This window comes from Microcaecilia unicolor, chromosome 2 (assembly GCF_901765095.1).
Source record: "Microcaecilia unicolor chromosome 2, aMicUni1.1, whole genome shotgun sequence".
In the NCBI taxonomy this organism is placed as follows: Eukaryota; Metazoa; Chordata; class Amphibia; order Gymnophiona; family Siphonopidae; genus Microcaecilia; species Microcaecilia unicolor.
In genome coordinates this window covers 316,718,364-316,738,894 of record NC_044032.1, presented here as the reverse complement: position 1 = coordinate 316,738,894, position 20,531 = coordinate 316,718,364, and the positions used below count along the sequence as shown (strand labels likewise).

General features: G+C 43.5%; 1 protein-coding gene across 4 annotated transcripts in view; it reads left to right on the top strand.

Annotated features, from left to right (window-relative positions):
• SLC44A1 (solute carrier family 44 member 1) overlaps positions 1-20,531 on the top strand; it is an 851,962-nt gene that overhangs the window by 782,226 nt on the left and 49,205 nt on the right. For 2 of the 4 annotated variants that reach the window (XR_003941047.1, XM_030194328.1), the window contains exon 14: positions 12,227-12,370. Coding sequence is in view for 2 of the 4 variants with exons in the window: in XM_030194328.1 (XP_030050188.1) it covers positions 12,227-12,370 (144 nt within the window). In the remaining 2 variants the exon portion in view is untranslated. Of the gene's footprint in view, positions 1-12,226; positions 12,464-20,531 lie in introns of all 4 variants that reach the window. The other 2 variants (XR_003941046.1, XM_030194326.1) reach the window with 1 other exon arrangement.

The following is a 20,531-nucleotide window of genomic DNA, read 5'->3' as shown; positions in this document are numbered from 1 at the left end:
AACCTGTTCCATTGTTGCAAAACTGTTCATTCACATAAATTGGTGTTAAATCCGGAGAAGGCAATTAACATGCTGGATGCCTGGTTATCATCCTCAACCAACTCTGGTCCCTTGTCTGTTTGGTATGGATAGTAAACCAGTTCAGTCTTTTCATTATTTTAGGGATACAGTTTGACTCATATCTTACTTTTCAATCACAAATTTCCCATGTGATACAATTGGGTTTTCTATCACTTCATCATCTTCATTCACTTTGCAGTCTCTTAAATTTCTCCGCTATGCATACTCTCATTCAGGCATTTGTAATTTCCCGTTTAGATTATTGCAACTCAGTTTATGAGGGTATAACCAACCAACAATTAAGACGTTTGCAAACTCTACAGAATGCTGCCATCCATTTCCTATGTTGTACTAAAAAACATGATCACGTCACTCCTTTGCTTTGTTTTTTGTACTGGTTACCTATTAAACTTTGCATTCAATTTAAAATTTTGTGTCTGGCATTCAAGGCTACCATTACGGAACTCCTTCCTTTCTTTTGAATATGGTTATTCTGGTGCACCACACTGCGTTCTTTAGATGGACACCTTTTCCTTCTTCCTTCATCCAAGCAGACTTACAAAAGTATATTAGATCAGAATTTTCTTTTATAAAATTTAAGTCCCACTTAAAAAAAATTTTGAATTAGCCTTTGGACCCCTCAAGGTATGATTAATTATACGAGTTAGCCTGGAAGTCTGGAGAGCAGTTGACCCATTTCTGGTTACTACCTGGTCCAAAACAAACCCTGCTTTGAATCCACAAGATATGCTGCCTTCTTTTATTTTTCTGGCTCCAAAACTATGGATAAAGCTGTCCTCCTTCTTATGTACAAAGCAATCCAGTTTTTGAATTGCATGTCTGATCGACGGATAAGAAAATTTTTTAAGGATATGATTGTTCTTGTGTTCTTTGAGCTATCCTATCATATTCTGGTGTTCTTTTCTTATGATTTATTAATTTTTGATTTGTGCACTGCATGGACCTGCTAGATAGTTAAAGCAGTATATCAGATTCAATAAACAATTTCATACGTGGGGGAGGGAGTCAGGCCTTAAGAAGAAGGAATATAAAAAAAAAAAGATGAAGGGTAACCCCCCCCCCCCCCAAAACAAATTTACAAATAAAGGGGCCTTTTACCAAACAGCGGTAAAAATGTGGCCTTAGCACATCCTTAAGCAGGGCATTCCTGCGTGCTAAGGCCATTTTTCCTGCAGGGGTAAAAATGGCTGATTTTTCTATTTTACATATTAATGGCCACACGCTAATTTTCCCATTAGCTCACGAGCCCCTACCACCACCCATTACTAAGTAGTAAAAACTCACATGCTAAGAATGAGCTAATCACTTAGCATGCAGCAATGTAGCTTCACTAATCAATCAGAACAGAGTACACTCACTCTGTGCCCCCAGACCCGTCACCATAGTTAAAAAATAAATTTTATTTTTTAATGCCTGGTTAGCACATGCACATCCCAAAATTACCACAGGACAACTCAGCATGCCCTGCTGTCTGCAATTTTTTGCTCTGGTAAGCATGCATTTGTGTTTATCACAGCTTTGTAAAAGAGCACCAAAGTATGCTAGTTCTGCGGAATTTGTAAATATTGTGCAAAAAATTTCAAAATTTGCACACAAATCTACCAAAAGCAGCAACTCTTAGAAAAACTGTTGGAATCTTATACATCACAAAGAAACTTGAGATCATCCCAACCAGCTCTGTTAGATACTCATTTACTGGGCTCCACAACAATCACCATGATGAGAACATTTACCTTCCCCCAACCACTTACTAACTACGCGGCAATGCTGACACAGCCTATTTAAAGTGATGCCTATACATTCCTGCATAGGCGCCCGGTATAAGAGGCTTGGAAAGGCTAAGCCTCCCCTGCTGTGCTCTAAGGGGTTTAAATTGTTGATTTACCTCCATCCTCACAGCAGGAGCTGCAGTGAAAGCCCTCTAGCCTTGTGAATCAGTTGTAGAAATTGGTTTATGGTTTGTTTACCTTACTGCTGGAAGAGAGGGGGTTGGCTGGAGGTGTCCTGGGTTGCCAAGGAGATATTTAACGAGGATGACTTCCTGACTTGCACTGAGGACAGATAGCAGCAGAATCAGATACTGGACTAGCATGATCAGAAAAAAGTCACCAAACAACAAAGGTAGAAAAGATCATTTTATTTTCATTATAGTGTTTGGAATATGTCCACTTTAAGAATCAGGTACTCAACATTAAAAGTTTATATTTATTTACTTATTTATGGCATTTTATCCCACATTAATTAGGGTGTTTTGTGGCTCTACATGAGAATTGTGATGATATGATCCCTTGTTTCATATTGTTGATGGTCTGCATTTTCCGTATGGGTGGTATATTGGTGTATTAGGTTCTGCCCAGTGTAATATTTATGGTACAGTAAGGTTCTGAGTGTGTTTTTGCACAAAGTTGTGCATAGTGTTTTGCAGTTGAGCGATTGTGCTTAGAATATGCTTTGAGCAACCACTTTATTCTTTGACATATGATACATATCTAATATCTAAATTTAATAAAAGGTATTAATTGTGACTTTTATTTTTTCTGTGTATTATCAGACAATTATGGATTTAAGCTCCATCCCTGGCCCCACCCCTAACCCCGCCCCCTTTAGCCTCCCCAAACAGTTGGGCCACCAACCGCCTATGCATTCCTGTGGGTGTCTTTAGCGTTTAGTGCGTTTGTCTTTTACAGACCCCTTTAGGGCAGTGTCTCTCAATCCAGTCCTCAGGGCATACCCAGCCCATCAGATTTCCAAGATATCTACAATGAATATACATGAGGTAGACTGAATATCAAGGAGGCAGTGCATTTGAATCTCTCTCATGCTCTGCAGACTGGGTCGAGGCAGTGCATTTGAATCTCTCTCACACCCTGTAGACTGGGTCGAGAACCACTGATTTAGGAAATTGTTTCTTTCTGTCTCTTCCCTTTTCCTCTATTCTACCAGTCACAGAAACACACAGAACTAATACAGACACACATGTACGTTGCACGCACATACAGAGGATGGAACAAATTCAATGAGCCATGCTTGCAAAGATACCTCACAAACAGGGAAGATAGGGTTTCTGGATAGTGAGGTTGCACAACAGACCGTGGTAGGCCAGGTGCCCTTAAATACAACTAAAGATCAGACAAAATATAGCAAATCAGTAGTGTCCAGTACTAAGCATCATGCAAATAGGAACAACAAACATACTTTGAAATGTCTATATGTAAATGCTAGGAGTCTAAGAAATAAGATGGGAGAGTTGGAATATATTGCAGTTAATGAAAAATTGGATATAATAGGCATTACTGAGACCTGGTGGAAGGAGGATAACCAGTGGGACACTGTCATACCGGGGTACAAATTATATCGTAGTGATAGGGTGGACCGGATTGGTGGAGGAGTAGCATTGTATATTAACAAGAGCCTTGACTCAGATAGATTACAAATTCAGCAGGACACAAATCACAACCTTGAATCATTGTGGGTTGAAATTCCATGTATAAAAGGGAAAAGGATGGTGATAGAAGTGTACTACCGTCCGCCTCGCCAGGATGAGCAGGTAGACGCAGAAATGATAAAAGAAATCAGAGACGCAAACAAAATGGGCAATGTGATAATAATGGGTGACTTCAATTATCCAAATATAGACTGGGTAAATGTAACATCGGGACATGCCAGAGAGGTACAATTCCTTGATGAAATCAAGGACAGCTTTATGGAGCAGCTGGTGCAGGAGCTGACGAGAGAAGAAAAATTCTAGACTTGGTCCTTAGTGGAGCGCATGATCTGGTGAGGAACGTTATGGTACTGGGGCCGCTTGATAGTGCTCATAATATGATAAGTTTTGCTATCGACCTTGAAGTAACTATACACAGGAAGTCAAATATGTTAGCGTTTAACTTTAAAAAAGGAGACTATGATAAAATGAGAAGAACGGTGGAAAAAAAACTTAGGAGGACAAATGAGAGGGTAAAAACTGTACAACAGGCATGGATGCTGTTCAAAAATACCATCCTAGAGGCCCAAGCCAAACATATTCCGCAAATTAGAAAAGAAAGACGGAACTCCAAAAGACAGCCGTCCTGGTTGAAAAGTGAGGTGAAGGAAGCTATTAGGGCTAAAAGAAATGCCTTCAGAAAATGGAAGAAGGAACCGTCTGAAAATAACAAGAAGCAGCATAAGGAGTGTCAAAGCAAATGCAAGGCGCAGATAAAGAAGGCCAAGAGGGATTACGAAAAAAAGAGGCAAAAAAGCATAGTAAAAAAAATTTTCAGTATATTAAAAGTAGGAAGCCGGCAAAAGAATCAGTTGGGCCGCTGGATCAAGGAAGACAAAGACGTAGCGGAAAGATTGAATGAATTCTTTGCTTCGGTCTTCACCGAGGAAGATTTGGGTGGGATACCAGTGTCGGAAATGATATTTCAAGCGGACAAGTCGGAGAAACTTACTGACTTCACGGTAAACCTGGAGGACGTAATGGGGCAGTTCAGCAAACTGAAGAGTAGCAAATCTCCTGGACCGGATGGTATTCATCCTAGAGTACTGATAGAACTGAAAAATGAGCTTGCGGAGCTACTGTTAGTGATATGCAATTTATCCTTAAAATCGAGCATGGTACCGGAAGATTGGAGAGTGGCCAATGTAACGCCCATTTTTAAAAAAGGTTCCAGGGGAGAACCGGGAAATTATAGACCGGTGAGTCTGACGTCGGTGCCGGGGAAAATGGTAGAGGCTATTATTAAAAACAAAATTACAGAGCACATCCGAGGACAAGGATTACTGAGAACGAGTCAGTATGGCTTTTCATTGGGGAAATCTTGCCTGACCAATTTACTTCAATTCTTTGAAGGAGTAAACAAACATGTGGACAAAGGGGAGCCGGTTGATATTATGTATCTGGATTTTCAAAAGGCGTTTGACAAGGTACCTCATGAAAGGCTACAGAGGAAATTGGAGGGACATGGGATAGGAGGAAAAGTCCTATTGTGGATTAAAAACTGGTTGAAGGATAGGAAACAGAGTGAGGTTAAATGGGCAGTATTCACAATGGAGAAGGGTAGTTAGTGGGGTTCCTCAGGGGTCTGTGCTAGGACCGCTGCTTTTTAATATATTTATAAATGATTTAGAGATGGGAGTAACTAGCGAGGTAATTACATTTGCTGATGATACAAAGTTATTCAAAGTCGTTAACTCGCGACAGGAGTGTGAAAAATTACAAGCGGACCTTACGAGACTGGGTGGCTAAATGGCAGAGGACGTTAGGAGTTACAGACCAAGAAAGGGATCTGGGTGTCGTCGTCGATAATACACTGAAACCTTCTGCTCAGTGTGCTGCTGCGGCTCGGAAAGCAAATAGAATGTTGGGTATTATTAGGAAAGGTATGGAAAACAGGTGTGAGGATGTTATAATGCCGTTGTATCGCTCCATGGTGTGACCGCACCTTTAGTATTGTGTTCAATTCTGGTCGCCGCATCTCAAGAAAGATATAGTGGAATTGGAAAAGGTGCAGCGAAGGGCGACTAAAATGATAGCGGGGATGGGACGACTTCCCTATGAAGAAAGACTAAGGAGGCTAGGGCTTTTCAGCTTGGAGAAGAGATGGCTGAGGGGAGACATGATAGAGGTATATAAAATAATGAGTGGAGTGGAACAGGTGGATGTGAAGCGTCTGTTCACGCTTTCCAAAAATACTAGGACTAGGGGGCATGCGATGAAACTACAGTGTAGTAAATTTAAAACAAATCGGAGAAACTTATTCTTCACCCAACGCGTAATTAAACTCTGGAATTAGTTGCCGGAGAACGTGGTGAAGGTGGTTAGCTTGGCAGAGTTTAAAAAAGGGTTAGACGGTTTCCTAAAGGATAAGTCCATAAACCACTACTACATGGACTTGGGAAAAATCCACAATTCCAGGAATAACATGTATAGAATGTTTGTACGTTTGGGAAGCTTGCCAGGTGCCCTTGGCCTGGATTGGCCACTGTCGTGGACAGGATGCTGGGCTCGATGGACCCTTGGTCTTTTCCCAGTGTGGCATTACTTACGTATGTACTTATGTATGCATTTCTCACTTATTCTTTCCAACCCAATGGAATATTGGAAAGAAATTATACATAGAGGCTCAAAATTGTGCCTCAGTGTTAAGTACACATGAAGGGAAGATGGTGTGTACTTACATGAATGATGCATGTAGGTGTAGTTTGGGAACAGCAGTCTAATGTACTTCTTTGAAAGAAAGGCAATTGCAGCACCTACAGAAACTGTTTGACAGTGACACCTAATGATTAGATAGATTATCACGTTTGAGTATTGTGTTCAATTCTGGTCGCCGCATCTCAAGAAAGATATAGTGGAACTGGAAAAGGTGCAGCGAAGGGCGACTAAAATGATAGCGGGGATGGGACGACTTCCCTATGAAGAAAGACTAAGGAGGCTAGGGCTTTTCAGCTTGGAGAAAAGTCGGCTGTGGCGAGACATGATAGAGGTATATAAAATAATGAGTGGAGTGGAACAGGTGGATGTGAAGCATCTGTTCACGCTTTCCAAAAATATTATGAAACTACAGTGTAGCAAATTTAAAACAAATTGGAGAAAATGTTTCTTCACCCAACGCATAATTAAACTCTGGAATTCGTTGCCGGAGAACGTGGTGAAGGCGGTTAGCTTGGCAGAGTTTAAAAAGGGGTTAGACGGTTTTCTAAAGGATAAGTCCATAAACCACTACTAAATGGACTTGGGAAAAATCCACAAATCCAGGAATAACATGTATAGAATGTTTGTACATTTGGGAAGCTTGCCAGGTGCTCTTGGCCTGAATTGGCCGCTGGGCTCGATGGACCCTTGGTCTTTTCCCAGTATGGCATTACTTATGTAATGGTGTGATGGCCAGGAAAGTTGGAGCCAAAGAAAAGGAAACTCCCCCAGGGCTTGATAATCATACCAGCACAGTTTTCCTTCAAGAGGTGTCTCCTTTTACCATTGCCACTGGTAGCAGAAACAGCTCCTTGTTCCAGAAATTGTGGGAAGCTTCTAAAGTCAGAATCTCAACAGGTAATATGGTAGAGACACTGCAGATCCTTAACATAGTAACATAGTAGATGACGGCAGAAAAAGACCTGCACGGTCCATCCAGTCTGCCCAACAAGATAAACTCATATGTGCTACTTTTTGTGTATACCTTACCTTGATTGTATCTGTCATTTTCAGGGCACAGACCGTATAAGTCTGCCCAGCACTATTCCCGCCTCCCAACCAGCCCCCCCCCCCCTCCCACCACCGGCTCTGCCACCCAATCTCGGCTAAGCTTCTGAGGATCCATTCCCTCGGAACAGGATTCCTTTATGTTTATCCCACGCATGTTTGAATTCCGTTACCGTTTTCCTCTCCACCACCTGCCGTGGGAGAGCATTCCAAGCATCCACCACTCTCTCCACGAAAAAATACTTCCTGACATTTTTCTTGAGTCTGCCCCCCTTCAATCTCATATATGCCCTCTAGTTCTACATCCTTCCCATGTCCGGAAAAGGGCCTCCTCCAACGGCCCTGAACTACCTGACTGAGGCAATGGGCCCCCCAGTCTGGCATCTGTGGTGAGAAGAATCCATTCCGGAGGATCCAAGAGCATTCCCTTCTCCAGATTCGGCGTGTGGAGCTACCACTGAAGGCTGAAAAGCGAGCCTCTTTTCCAAGTCTTGTGTCTTGTTCTTTATAATAATCTCTATCATTTTGCCCAGCACCGATGTGAGGCTCACCAGTCTATAATTTCTTAGATCTCCTCTGGAACCTTTTTTAAATATCTGCGTTACGTTGGCCACCCTCAAATCTTGCAGTACAACATTCGATTTTAAGGATAAATTACATATTACTAATAATGAGGGTGTGCATGCGGCATCGCTGGATACATTCAAAGCAGAATGGCGATTAAATTTTTTTAATCGCATGATTGGTCACATATAACATTCCCCTCATTTCCTTCTGTACAGTGCAATATATAGATAGCAGATATAAATTCTCAAAACTGACACATTTCGATTACTAAACTAAAAATAAAATCATTTATCTTACATTTGCTGTCTAGTGGATTTTATCTGTCTAATCATCTCGTTCCCTGTCTCTGGTTCTGCTTCTCTTGCTCTAAACTCTGTTTCTAGGGACTCCTGCCTAGTCACCATTTCTTTTTTTCTTCTCAGTCACTTCCTGGATTATATCCATCTTTCACATTCAGCTTTCTTCCATTTTTCTTTCTCCTCAAATCTAATTAGTTTCCATCTCTCCTCTTGCCCTCCTCTCTAAGGGCACCATCTCCTCTCCCTTCTATGGGGCACCATTTCTTCCCTTCCCTCACCATATCCCTTCTTTAAGGAAACAGAACCAGAGTATCTCTACATATACAGTGGGGGAAATAAGTATTTGATCCCTTGCTGATTTTGTAAGTTTGCCCACTGACAAAGACATGAGCAGCCCATAATTGAAGGGTAGGTTATTGGTAACAGTGAGAGATAGCACATCACAAATTAAATCCGGAAAATCACATTGTGGAAAGTATATGAATTTATTTGCATTCTGCAGAGGGAAATAAGTATTTGATCCCCCACCAACCAGTAAGAGATCTGGCCCCTACAGACCAGGTAGATGCTCCAAATCAACTCGTTACCTGCATGACAGACAGCTGTCGGCAATGGTCACCTGTATGAAAGACACCTGTCCACAGACTCAGTGAATCAATCAGACTCTAACCTCTACAAAATGGCCAAGAGCAAGGAGCTGTCTAAGGATGTCAGGGACAAGATCATACACCTGCACAAGGCTGGAATGGGCTACAAAACCATCAGTAAGACGCTGGGCGAGAAGGAGACAACTGTTGGTGCCATAGTAAGAAAATGGAAGAAGTACAAAATGACTGTCAATCGACAAAGATCTGGGGCTCCACGCAAAATCTCACCTCGTGGGGTATCCTTGATCATGAGGAAGGTTAGAAATCAGCCTACAACTACAAGGGGGGAACTTGTCAATGATCTCAAGGCAGCTGGGACCACTGTCACCACGAAAACCATTGGTAACACATTACGACATAACGGATTGCAATCCTGCAGTGCCCGCAAGGTCCCCCTGCTCCGGAAGGCACATGTGACGGCCCGTCTGAAGTTTGCCAGTGAACACCTGGATGATGCCGAGAGTGATTGGGAGAAGGTGCTGTGGTCAGATGAGACAAAAATTGAGCTCTTTGGCATGAACTCAACTCGCCGTGTTTGGAGGAAGAGAAATGCTGCCTATGACCCAAAGAACACCGTCCCCACTGTCAAGCATGGAGGTGGAAATGTTATGTTTTGGGGGTGTTTCTCTGCTAAGGGCACAGGACTACTTCACCGCATCAATGGGAGAATGGATGGGGCCATGTACCGTACAATTCTGAGTGACAACCTCCTTCCCTCCGCCAGGGCCTTAAAAATGGGTCGTGGCTGGGTCTTCCAGCACGACAATGACCCAAAACATACAGCCAAGGCAACAAAGGAGTGGCTCAGGAAGAAGCACATTAGGGTCATGGAGTGGCCTAGCCAGTCACCAGACCTTAATCCCATTGAAAACTTATGGAGGGAGCTGAAGCTGCGAGTTGCCAAGCGACAGCCCAGAACTCTTAATGATTTAGAGATGATCTGCAAAGAGGAGTGGACCAAAATTCCTCCTGACATGTGTGCAAACCTCATCATCAACTACAGAAGACGTCTGACCGCTGTGCTTGCCAACAAGGGTTTTGCCACCAAGTATTAGGTCTTGTTTGCCAGAGGGATCAAATACTTATTTCCCTCTGCAGAATGCAAATAAATTCATATACTTTCCACAATGTGATTTTCCGGATTTAATTTGTGATGTGCTATCTCTCACTGTTACCAATAACCTACCCTTCAATTATGGGCTGCTCATGTCTTTGTCAGTGGGCAAACTTACAAAATCAGCAAGGGATCAAATACTTATTTCCCCCACTGTATGTTTAGTATTTATGAGAAAACAAAATTGTTATTTCAACCTCTTTATTATCGAAGAAAACAAACAATACAACCCCCCAACAACCCAATGTTATACAAACACATTACATTGTCCCATATTATTTATTTATTCAGAACATTTATACCCCGCTTTATACCACTGAAAGCAGCCTCTAGGCGGCTTACAAAGAACTGAAGAAACCATTACAATATCAATATAGAGAAAATGTATCTTACAATATTGAACATCGGTTGAGCCAATAGCGTATTGGCATTGGAGGAATCCGTTACACTTATTAGCAATGTGGGAAGCTAGACATTAAAGGGGCTCTCTTAAAGGTAAAAAGTGGTTTCTGCTGATATGGGACTCCTATTTGCAGACACTTAACCCACAAGGTCACAAGAAGCAAGGGTAAGATGCTGGGGCTATGGGAATCGGAAGAATGTGACAAATGCCAAAAGGGCAAGGGCACCATAGTGCATCACTTTTTAGAATGTTGGGTATTGCTGGATTTTTGGAAGGAAGTACTGGGGAGACTGGAAAGGGCCCTCTAAGTATCGGTGGAATGGACATATGGGATATTACTGTTAGGCTCAGATGTTGATCTGGTAGGGCAGGGGCTCTCTCCACATCAATGTAGAGTCACCCTTTTGGCATTGGTGTTGGCAAAGAGGGTTATATTGCAGTGCTGGGCGGACAAAACTCCGCTCCATTTAGCTAAGTGGCAGGCAGGCATGGCACAGATGGCGGAATGGGAGAGAGGGGACATGAAGCTACATTGTAAGAAGGACAACTTATATGCGGGAATGTGGAGACAATGGCAGGCGACGTACACATAGGTGGTTCATATAGGTGGTTCACTTAATATAATATCTAATTCTTCCAAGGTCTCTGAAGGTACCCTGCAAGCACATCACAGAACACAACGGAATGTGCGTCAGTTCAGAAGGGGAAATGGGAGGGGGGAAGGGGAGTGGGAAGGGGGAGATAGGGGGAGGGGGATGGATTAGCAAAATTCGCCCATTCCTCTCTGAACAGACCACCCGAACCCTCGTCCACTCGCTCGTTACCTCTCGTCTTGACTATTGCAACCTTCTCCTCGCTGGCCTCCCGCTTAGCCACCTATCCCCCCTTCAATCTGTCCAAAATTCCGCCGCACGTCTTATCTACTGCGTGAACCGATACTCTCATATCACCCCTCTCCTCAAGTCGCTTCACTGGCTCCCGATCCGCTACCGTATACAGTTCAAGCTTCTCCTATTGACCTTCAAGTGCACTCAATCTGTAGCCCCCCATTACCTCTCTACCCTCCTCTCCCCATATGTTCCCACCCATAACCTCCGCTCTCAGGACAAATCACTCCTTTCTGTACCCTTCTCCACCACCGCTAACTCCAGACTCCGCCCCTTCTGCCTCGCATCACCTTATGCCTGGAACAGACTTCCTGAGCCCATGCGCCCTCGCTGCCCATTTTCAAGTCCTTACTCAAGGCCCATCTCTTCTCCCTTGCTTTTGGTGCCTAACCACCTTCCCATTCCTGATACCTACACTGACTACATAGTTTTTACCTTTAGATTGTAAGCTCTCTTGAGCAGGGACTGTCCTTTCCCATGTTTAAACTTGTACAGCGCTGCGTAACCCTGGCAGCGCTATAGAAATGCTAAGTAGTAGTAGTAGTAGTATAGGGGATTTTGTTGGATGGAAAATAATAAAATGCAGAGAAACACCCTGGTTAAGCACGATGTTGTTTGGGGGGAATTTGCAAAGTGGTCAGGGTCGTCGTGTCTTGTGAATTTTAGTTGAGTAATGGTAAACGCAGGGGTATCTTGTCCTTGAGTGAAGTGTATATGTATTGTAGACTGCAATGTTATTAAGCAACAAATGCTGGTATTGTGTGTTTTCTATTTTGTAAGATGTGTTTCTCCACTTAATAAAAACATTAAAAAAAATAAAAAAAAGAATGCATACATTCTTTATTGCACACCAAAGCATGGGCATTTACACAGCAATAAGGTTGGCGTATACATATGTTTTTAACCACTTGTGCTAATATTGTGTAAAGGAGTATAGGCCTCTCTTTCTTTATAGAATAGGATTGAAATAGGCACCATTACCAGCTCCCTTGTTATGTGCCCCCAGTTATAGGATTACTCTCTTGTCTTTCTGCTTCAGGTCCTGATTGTCTGCAGCACTGGCTTCGTGGGGGTCCTGCTGCTGAACTACCAGCGAGACTACACCGTGTGGGTACTGCCCCTGATCATCGTCTGCCTCTTTGCTTTTCTGGTTGCCCACTGCTTCCTGTCCATCTATGAAATGGTAGTGGATGTCCTCTTCTTGTGTTTTGCTGTTGACACAAAATACAATGATGGCAGTCCTGGAAAAGAATTCTATATGGATAAAATTCTCATGGTAATTGTTGGAATGAGGGAAGGCTACATTTTTTTCTTTTTGTTTGGAAGTAGATATTAGTCAAATAATTGTAATTCATGTTTTTGGAACTGATTTCATCATCCTGTCTAGGATTCTTTAAATGCTTACATAACCAGACACAGGTCATATACCTGTGTTCAGACCCAGCACTAAAACTAAAAATATTGTTAAACCTTCAGAAACAGAGGTGGGTAAAATCTGGCTATCCCAGTTGGCTGTGGTGTGCATCACCAAACTTGATAGTTTTCAGTAGCAATTGTCATCCAGTTAACCTCATGTGTACTGCTAATAGTTGCAGGTGATTTATTCATGATTCCAGCTCATCATTTAAAACTAACCCAAAATCCATACTGGATAAGTGAGATATTGCTTCTAAGTGATTATTACACGTTTTACACACCGCCATTCGCAGATCACTGTAGCTGTTTACAAATGTCAAAATATTACAAATAGCGAGAAGAGACAGCAATACATCAGGAAGAAACATGCAACCAATGAAATACAGAAAGATGCAGGAGGTGAGAAGACAGGTTAGTGTCTCCTAAATAGGAGGCCATAATTGCTCATGTGTTAACTATGCAGAGCTGGGCGCTAGTGACATTATTTGCACATTACCTGCAATAAAACATGCTAAAATCCCCTCAGAATGCTGCATGCAGTAAAATCCAGATTCTAGCCCATTTTAATACGATGACCCCAAAGTGTCTAAACACAATAAAGCCCATTAAAACTAATATGCTTTATTATATCCTCACCTACCGGAAGAAGCGGATCTAACTCCTCATCCCTCTGAGATTTCACTCTGTTCTTGTGCAGAGACAAATTCATTCAAAGGGGTAAAATACATATAATCTTCCTCTGGATATATTTTTTTTAAATTTTTATTTATAAATTTTAAATTAACAGTCATTTAACATGACTGCAATTAAAGTACTTAAATTACAGCAAAGAGGAGAACAAAATAATAACTGGAGGGATAACCTCACATAGACAAATAATTTCATTTAGTTAGTCCACAATAAAGTGAGGCAAAACACAAGGGAAAAAAAATCAAAATTAGAAACATTTAACTTTGTAGCAGGAGAACTACTAACCCCACAATCAAATTTAACAGCATTAGCCTACAGGATTGTTCTGCTTAGAACGATTCTCATCCTCCTTGGAAACAATAAAGTCTTGTAGTTTCTTCGGGTCAGTAAACATATAGTTAACAGAATCAAAGGAAAGAAAGCATCTGCAGGGAAATTTCAATAGGAAAGTTCCTTTCAAGGTAAGAGTCCTCTGCTTTAAACCCAAAAACTCACGTCTTCGTCTCAAGGTCTCTCTGTTTAAGTCAGGAAATATTTGTATTCTGGCTCCAAGAAACAATGCTTTCATATGTTTGAAATATAAACGGAAAATATTATATCTGTCTGTTTCAAATACAAATGATACCAAAAGAGTAGTACGCTTCAAGGGAGCTTTCAAGAAATTCAGTTAAATTAAGTCCCAGTTGAGATTGTATTAAAGTTCCTTTTCCTGTAATATATTGAGCTCTAGTAATTGGAGGATATGCTTCTTTCGGGATAACCAAAATTTCATGGAAATATTTTTTTAACATATCGATAGCTGACAACATGAAGCCATCTTAAGTTTAATTTTCTAGCATTATTATCCAGATACTCTAATTTCCTGTTAATACATAGTAGATGACGACAGAAAAAGACCTGCATGGTCCATCCAGTCTGCCCAACAAGACAAACTCATATGTGCTAGTTTTTCTGCATATCTTACCTTGATTTGTTAACTGTCATTTTCAGGGCACAGACCGTACAAGTCTGCCCAGCACTATCCCCGCCTCCCAACTAATTTCCTGTTAATAATCTCTCTTTCGTGACTGCCCCTGCAAAAGTTTGTAAAGTTTTTATCTCGCCTTCTAGCTTAAGAATTTTTTCCTCCTGTTTTTGAACAGTCTCAGACAGAGGTAAATAGGTATTTTTCAAACTAGTCATTTCTTCTGTAAACGTTTTTGTAACCTGGAGAAGAGAGCCAGTCAATTCCTGAATTGCATCCCATAGGGTGTTCAGTGTCACCACGCTCGGTTTTTCACTTCTCTTCCAGCTCACGGTAGCAGGCCCTAGGTTTGAAAAAAAAGACAGCTCCTCCCGCCTTTTATTCAATATTAACTCTGGGGTAGAAGTGGCGGGGGGGGGCCTCCTCCAGGCATCAAAGAACTCACTACTTCGGGTTGTTCTTGAGTCTGCTCCACTGCCTGTAGAAAACTGCTTCCCGGTCTGGGAGGTATCATGCTCGACGGAGAGCTCAAAGAGATCTCTATGCTGCGGACTTCCCTCTCCATAGAGGGGAGGGAATGCCCGTTCGCAGTGAGCGTCGGAGTTCCCGGTACCTGTGCAGCAAATATCGTCAGTGAAGTCTGGCGAAGTGCGGGGTTCCCTCCAGGGCAGGGGCGTAGCCAGACACCCAATTTTGGGTGGGCCTGGGCCCAAGATGGGTGGGCAGAAGAACCTCGCCCCGTCCCATAGGTGATTTGGTCTCTCCTTCTCTCCCCTGCGTGCCATATGGTCTCTCAAACATCCCCCCTCTCCCGTATACCTTTTAAATAGCAGATTTTCACCAGCAGCAAGCAGCAACTAATACACACTGTTCATGTTGGCTGCACACACTTCCCTCTGATGCAGCTTCCTGTTTCCGCCTAGGCAGAAATACATCAGAGGAAAGGCTGTGGGGCCGGTGCGAGCAGTATGTATGTCACTGCTCACTGCAGGTGAAGATCTGCTACTTACAAGGTATGCAGGAGGGACACTTGTTGGGAGTTTTCGGCTGGTGGGGCTTGGGGATCCCTGCAAGCCACATCATAGGTATGCTGCTACTGGGTGGGCCTGAACCCAAAGTGGGTGGGCCTGGGCCCACCCAAGCCCACCCTTGGCTACGCCACTGCTCCAGGGGTTAAGGAGGCCTGCCCCCTGGACTTCCCTTTTCTTTTCCTCATGTAAACGGAGAAAGAAAAAAAACGCTCCTGCTGACAATTCATGACGATTCAAGAACTCAGGTATTTGCTTCTGCTCAGGACGCCATCTTGCCTTCGATCCTTTCTCTGGATATTTTATCAAACTTTTAGGAGGAAATTTTAGGAAATAAAAAGACACAAAACAAGATTTAACAACTACTGCGACTTGTCTGTCAAATGTTGGAATCCAGAATAGACAGTGAGCAAGTCAACTGAGCAAGTTGCTCAGAGATCAAAGGAATATCTGGTGTCAGGGAATGAGCAGAAATCTACATTGCTCAAATTTAAGATAGGTTAACCTTGTTATAAATCATTCGGCAGCTTCATCTAGACTGTTATTGAGGAAGGAAAGATTATGAGGAGAAAGATGGTCAACATAAGACACCAGTTGGATATCATCCGCAAAGCAATGGGCACTTATCTTGCACTAGAGCAAGGGAAGATGTAGACTCAGAAAAACATTGAAAAGAGTGTGTGTCAATATGATCTTGTGAAATCAGAATTAGTAAACACTACCAAGAAAACTCCACGTCCAATAATTCCACAGCTTGTGAGAGGATTTTTAGATGATAATTGGATTCGTAATTAAAATTGGCACCTCTAGTCACTAGAGAAACTCTGGAGTTGGGATCAGTTCTATTTGGGTTATGTTTCAATAATTTTTATTGATGACTTAAGAACTCAGCCAATACAAATATTTAGGGAACAGTCAAATTCAAATCACAAGAAAAGGAGAAAGTCTTCCACATTTTGATTCTCTAATCATTATCATCAACTCTTTTATCATTTTATATCCCACCTCCCCCCCCTTTATGGTTTCATAATTTTATTGGAGAAGGCAGAAAACATTTTTAAACATACAAATGAGTCTGCGTAGTTAACTAACACTGTATACTTAATGTTTTGACCGGTATAGCTCGTTACCCTTCATCCAACAACAAATGGTTCTCAGCTATCGAGTCTACCTGAATGTCTCCAGTGACTTTTTACATTTCTCCCCCTGTGCTTCACCCCCCTCTCCTCCCACCCCAACAACTCCCCCCCCCCCCCCCCCCAATGCAGCATTTTGTCACAGTCCTCTCACTCTAACTGCTGTAGCAGCGCCTAGTGCTTGTGTAGGTTACATGTTCATTATGTGCCCTCTGGCATAGGGTGTCAGTGTGAGCCAAAACGGCGTCCAGCATTTCCAAAACGTCCTGGCGCTTAATGGTCTCCGAGTTCGCAGACTCGTTCGTTCTGTGCGTAGTAGGCAGATCATCCGCCCTCTCCACTGAACTATCGTTGGGCCCTCTGCGGACAGCCATGCCGACAGTATTGTTTTCTTTGCCACCATCACTGCTCGCATGGTAAAGGCTCGACACCCCCCTGGCATGGGTCTAGAGATTTGCAGATACCCAAAAAGAAGTCGAGCATCCATCTGCCAGGTTACATTCCAAATAGTGGCCATCTGCTTAGCAAAACCTCTTCAAAACTTCTGAATCCGCGAACAGTTCATAAGTACATAAGTACATAAGTAGTGCCATACTGGGAAAGACCAAAGGTCCATCTAGCCCAGCATCCTGTCACCGACAGTGGCCAATCCAGGTCAAGGGCACCTGGCACGCTCCCCAAACGTAAAAACATTCCAGACAAGTTATACCTAAAAATGCGGAATTTTTCCAAGTCCATTTAATAGCGGTCTATGGACTTGTCCTTTAGGAATCTATCTAACCCCTTTTTAAACTCCGTCAAGCTAACCGCCCGTACCACGTTCTCCGGCAACGAATTCCAGAGTCTAATTACACGTTGGGTGAAGAAAAATTTTCTCCGATTCGTTTTAAATTTACCACACTGTAGCTTCAACTCATGCCCTCTAGTCCTAGTATTTTTGGATAGCGTGAACAGTCGCTTCACATCCACCCGATCCATTCCACTCATTATTTTATACACTTCTATCATATCTCCCCTCAGCCGTCTCTTCTCCAAGCTGAAAAGCCCTAGCCTTCTCAGCCTCTCTTCGTAGGAAAGTCGTCCCATCCCCACTATCATTTTCGTCGCCCTTCGCTGTACCTTTTCCAATTCTACTATATCTTTTTTGAGATACGGAGACCAGTACTGAACACAATACTCCAGGTGCGGTCGCACCATGGAGCGATACAACGGCATTATAACATCCGCACACCTGGACTCCATACCCTTCCTAATAACACCCAACATTCTATTCGCTTTCCTAGCCGCAGCAGCACACTGAGCAGAAGGTTTCAGCGTATCATCGACGACGACACCCAGATCCCTTTCTTGATCCGTAACTCCTAACGCGGAACCTTGCAAGACGTAGTTCCAAAACATATGGCCCAGCATTGCACCCTCCGCGGCGCACTTGGGGCATGCCCCATCTGGCGATAGTCCCATGTGGAATGCTCACCTGGGAGGCACATACGCTCTCAGAGTAAACTTAAATTGTACTTCTCAATAGTTGGCTTGGTCTGTGTGTCTGCGATAGTCAATAAGATGCTCCCGCAGTAGTGCTGCGGTAATCTCCATCCCCAATTCCTCGGTCCACAATTTGGACAGTCTCTCAAAATCCGGTTCTTTTGCCATGTCCTTGAGGTGTCTATGATAGAACGTTAGTGGCACTTTGTGTTGTGCCCCCAAGGAGAGCGCCGAGCCTAGCTCCTCTTGGACATCTTCCGCCAGTGCCGTCGGTGGGAGGCTCTCTATATAGTGCTTTAGTTGGTAATAATGAAACCAATCCAATGAGCTGAGGGAGAATTGGGCCTGGAGTGCTGCCCATGATTTAGGTCTGCCATCTCCATCAATGGCCTGCAGTACGTACTCCAGCCCTTTCTCCCGCCAGCGGGCAAACACCTCGTAAAGCTGACCCGGCCGGAATTCCGGGTTAACGCAGATTGGGAGGTATGGAGTAGTACGAGGCGAAAATTGGTGGTGTCGGCAAAGCCAGCGCCAGACTGCCCGCGCTGCCGGTAAAAGTTGCGCTTTGTCCAGTAGGTTAGTTTCATCTGTGCTTTTCTTGTGTAATAAGTAGCTTATGTGTGTCTGTTCAATCTCTGATAGTTCTAAGCTGGATGGAGTAAAGTATTGCTTGCGCCTCATCCAATCATTCAGGTGTCATATGTCATATGTTGCAGACTCAGCAAGCCCAAGCCTCCAAATTCCACCGGGAGGTGTAGGTTAGACATAGCTGTTTTGGGTTTTTTCTTTTTCCACAAGAAGATCTGTAAAATCTTGTTTAATCGCTGCTCATCGGCTTTGGTCAAATATAGTGGCAGGGTCTGGAACACATACACCCACTTGGGGACTATTACCATGTTATATAAGGCTATTCTACCCAGTAGTGATATGGGGAGGCCCTGCCACATTTGCAAGCTGTCTCTTGTATCATTCAGCAACTTTCTCACATTCCAGGCGTACACTAGAGAGAGATCTCAAGGTATTTTGACTCCTAAATATTTGATTGTCTCTTGCTCCCACTCTATTGATAATGGGATCTTATGCTGTAAACTGTCACCAGGTAGGATCTCTAGGGCCTTGGACTTTTGAATGTTAAGTGTGTAACCCGAGTGTTCCCCATATTCCCTGATCACCTCCAGAATCCGGGGTATTGATTGTTCAGGCTCCTGGGTCACTACAAGCAAGTCATCTGCGAAGGCAAGGGCTTTAACTATACCACCCTTCAAGGGTACTCCTCTCACCCCTCCATCCCCCCCGTAGGGTGCGGAGCAATGGCTCCATCGCTAAAACGAAGAGGAGGGGGGACAGTGGGCACCCCTGTCGCGTCCCCTGATGAATTTGAAAGGGCTTTCCCCTCACTCCATTCACTAAGACTGCTGCTTTAGTGTCCCTATACAACGCTGCCAATGCATCTCCAAACCAACCCTGCACTCCCATATAGCTCAAGAGGCCAAAGAGATACCCCCAATCTATCTTGTCGAATGCCTTTTCGGCGTCTAGACTAAGTATCATTGCTGCGTTCTACTCAGTCTGACACTGTGCCATTGCCAGCAAAAGGTGTCGAACATTACTGCCCGCCTGTCTATTCCGAACGAAGCCCACCTGCTCCTCACCTATGAGTTCCGGCAGTAGGTACCCCAAGCGTACAGCCATTATCCGTGCTAAGATTTTCACATCTACATTAATCAAAGAGATGGGACAGTAGGAACCTGGGCACGCCTCATCTTTCCCTGGTTTAGGTATCAGCATGATCAGGGCTTCGTTCGCATATGGCGGGAATCTCCTCTCCTCAACCGTTTGTTCTAGATAGTTCCCAAGTGCTGCCAGTCCAACTTTAGGCAATGATTTGTAGTACTCTCCCATGAATCCATCCGGGCCCAGGGCTGAGTTTAAAGCTAGGGATTTAATTGTGTCTTGCAGTTCTTTGCCTCTGATAGGTTAATTTAACATATCTATATGCTTCTGCTGGAGTTTCGGGAGCCCTACTTGTTCTAAGTAATTGGACAAGCTAGTCGAGTCCGCTGTTATCCTCCCCTTATAAAGTGTACTGAAGTACTCATGAAAAATCTTCCCTATATCTTCGCTATTATTTTTCATCACGCCCTGGGGGTCTTTCATTGCTGTTATTACTCTTCCAGGGCCTGCCGCTTGCACCAATTGCACTAGTAGCGTGCCCGTTTTGTCACCGAATCTCTGCAGCTTACACTTATAGTATAGGAGAGATCGTTTGGTTTGACTATGGATTAGCGTGTTAAGTGTCACCTGGGCCACTAGATACTGCTGCTTATTTACAGCAGACGGGGTTTTTATATACTGCTGCTTGGCCTTCCAGAGTTGGGACTCCAGTTGCAAGATCGCCTGGGCCCGCTTTTTCTTTCTGGCCTGCACAAACGCTATTATGGCTCCCCGGAGGACCGCTTTGGAGGCCATCCAGTAGAGGTGGGGACAATCCGCATGTTGCCTATTAAATCGCTCATACTCCTTCCACTGGGCTGCTAAGAATTGTGTAAATTCTTTGTCCCCATGTTCGAGTGCCCAGCCTCACCTGTCCCCCCACCTGATACTTCAGAACTTTACCCACCAGAGGGC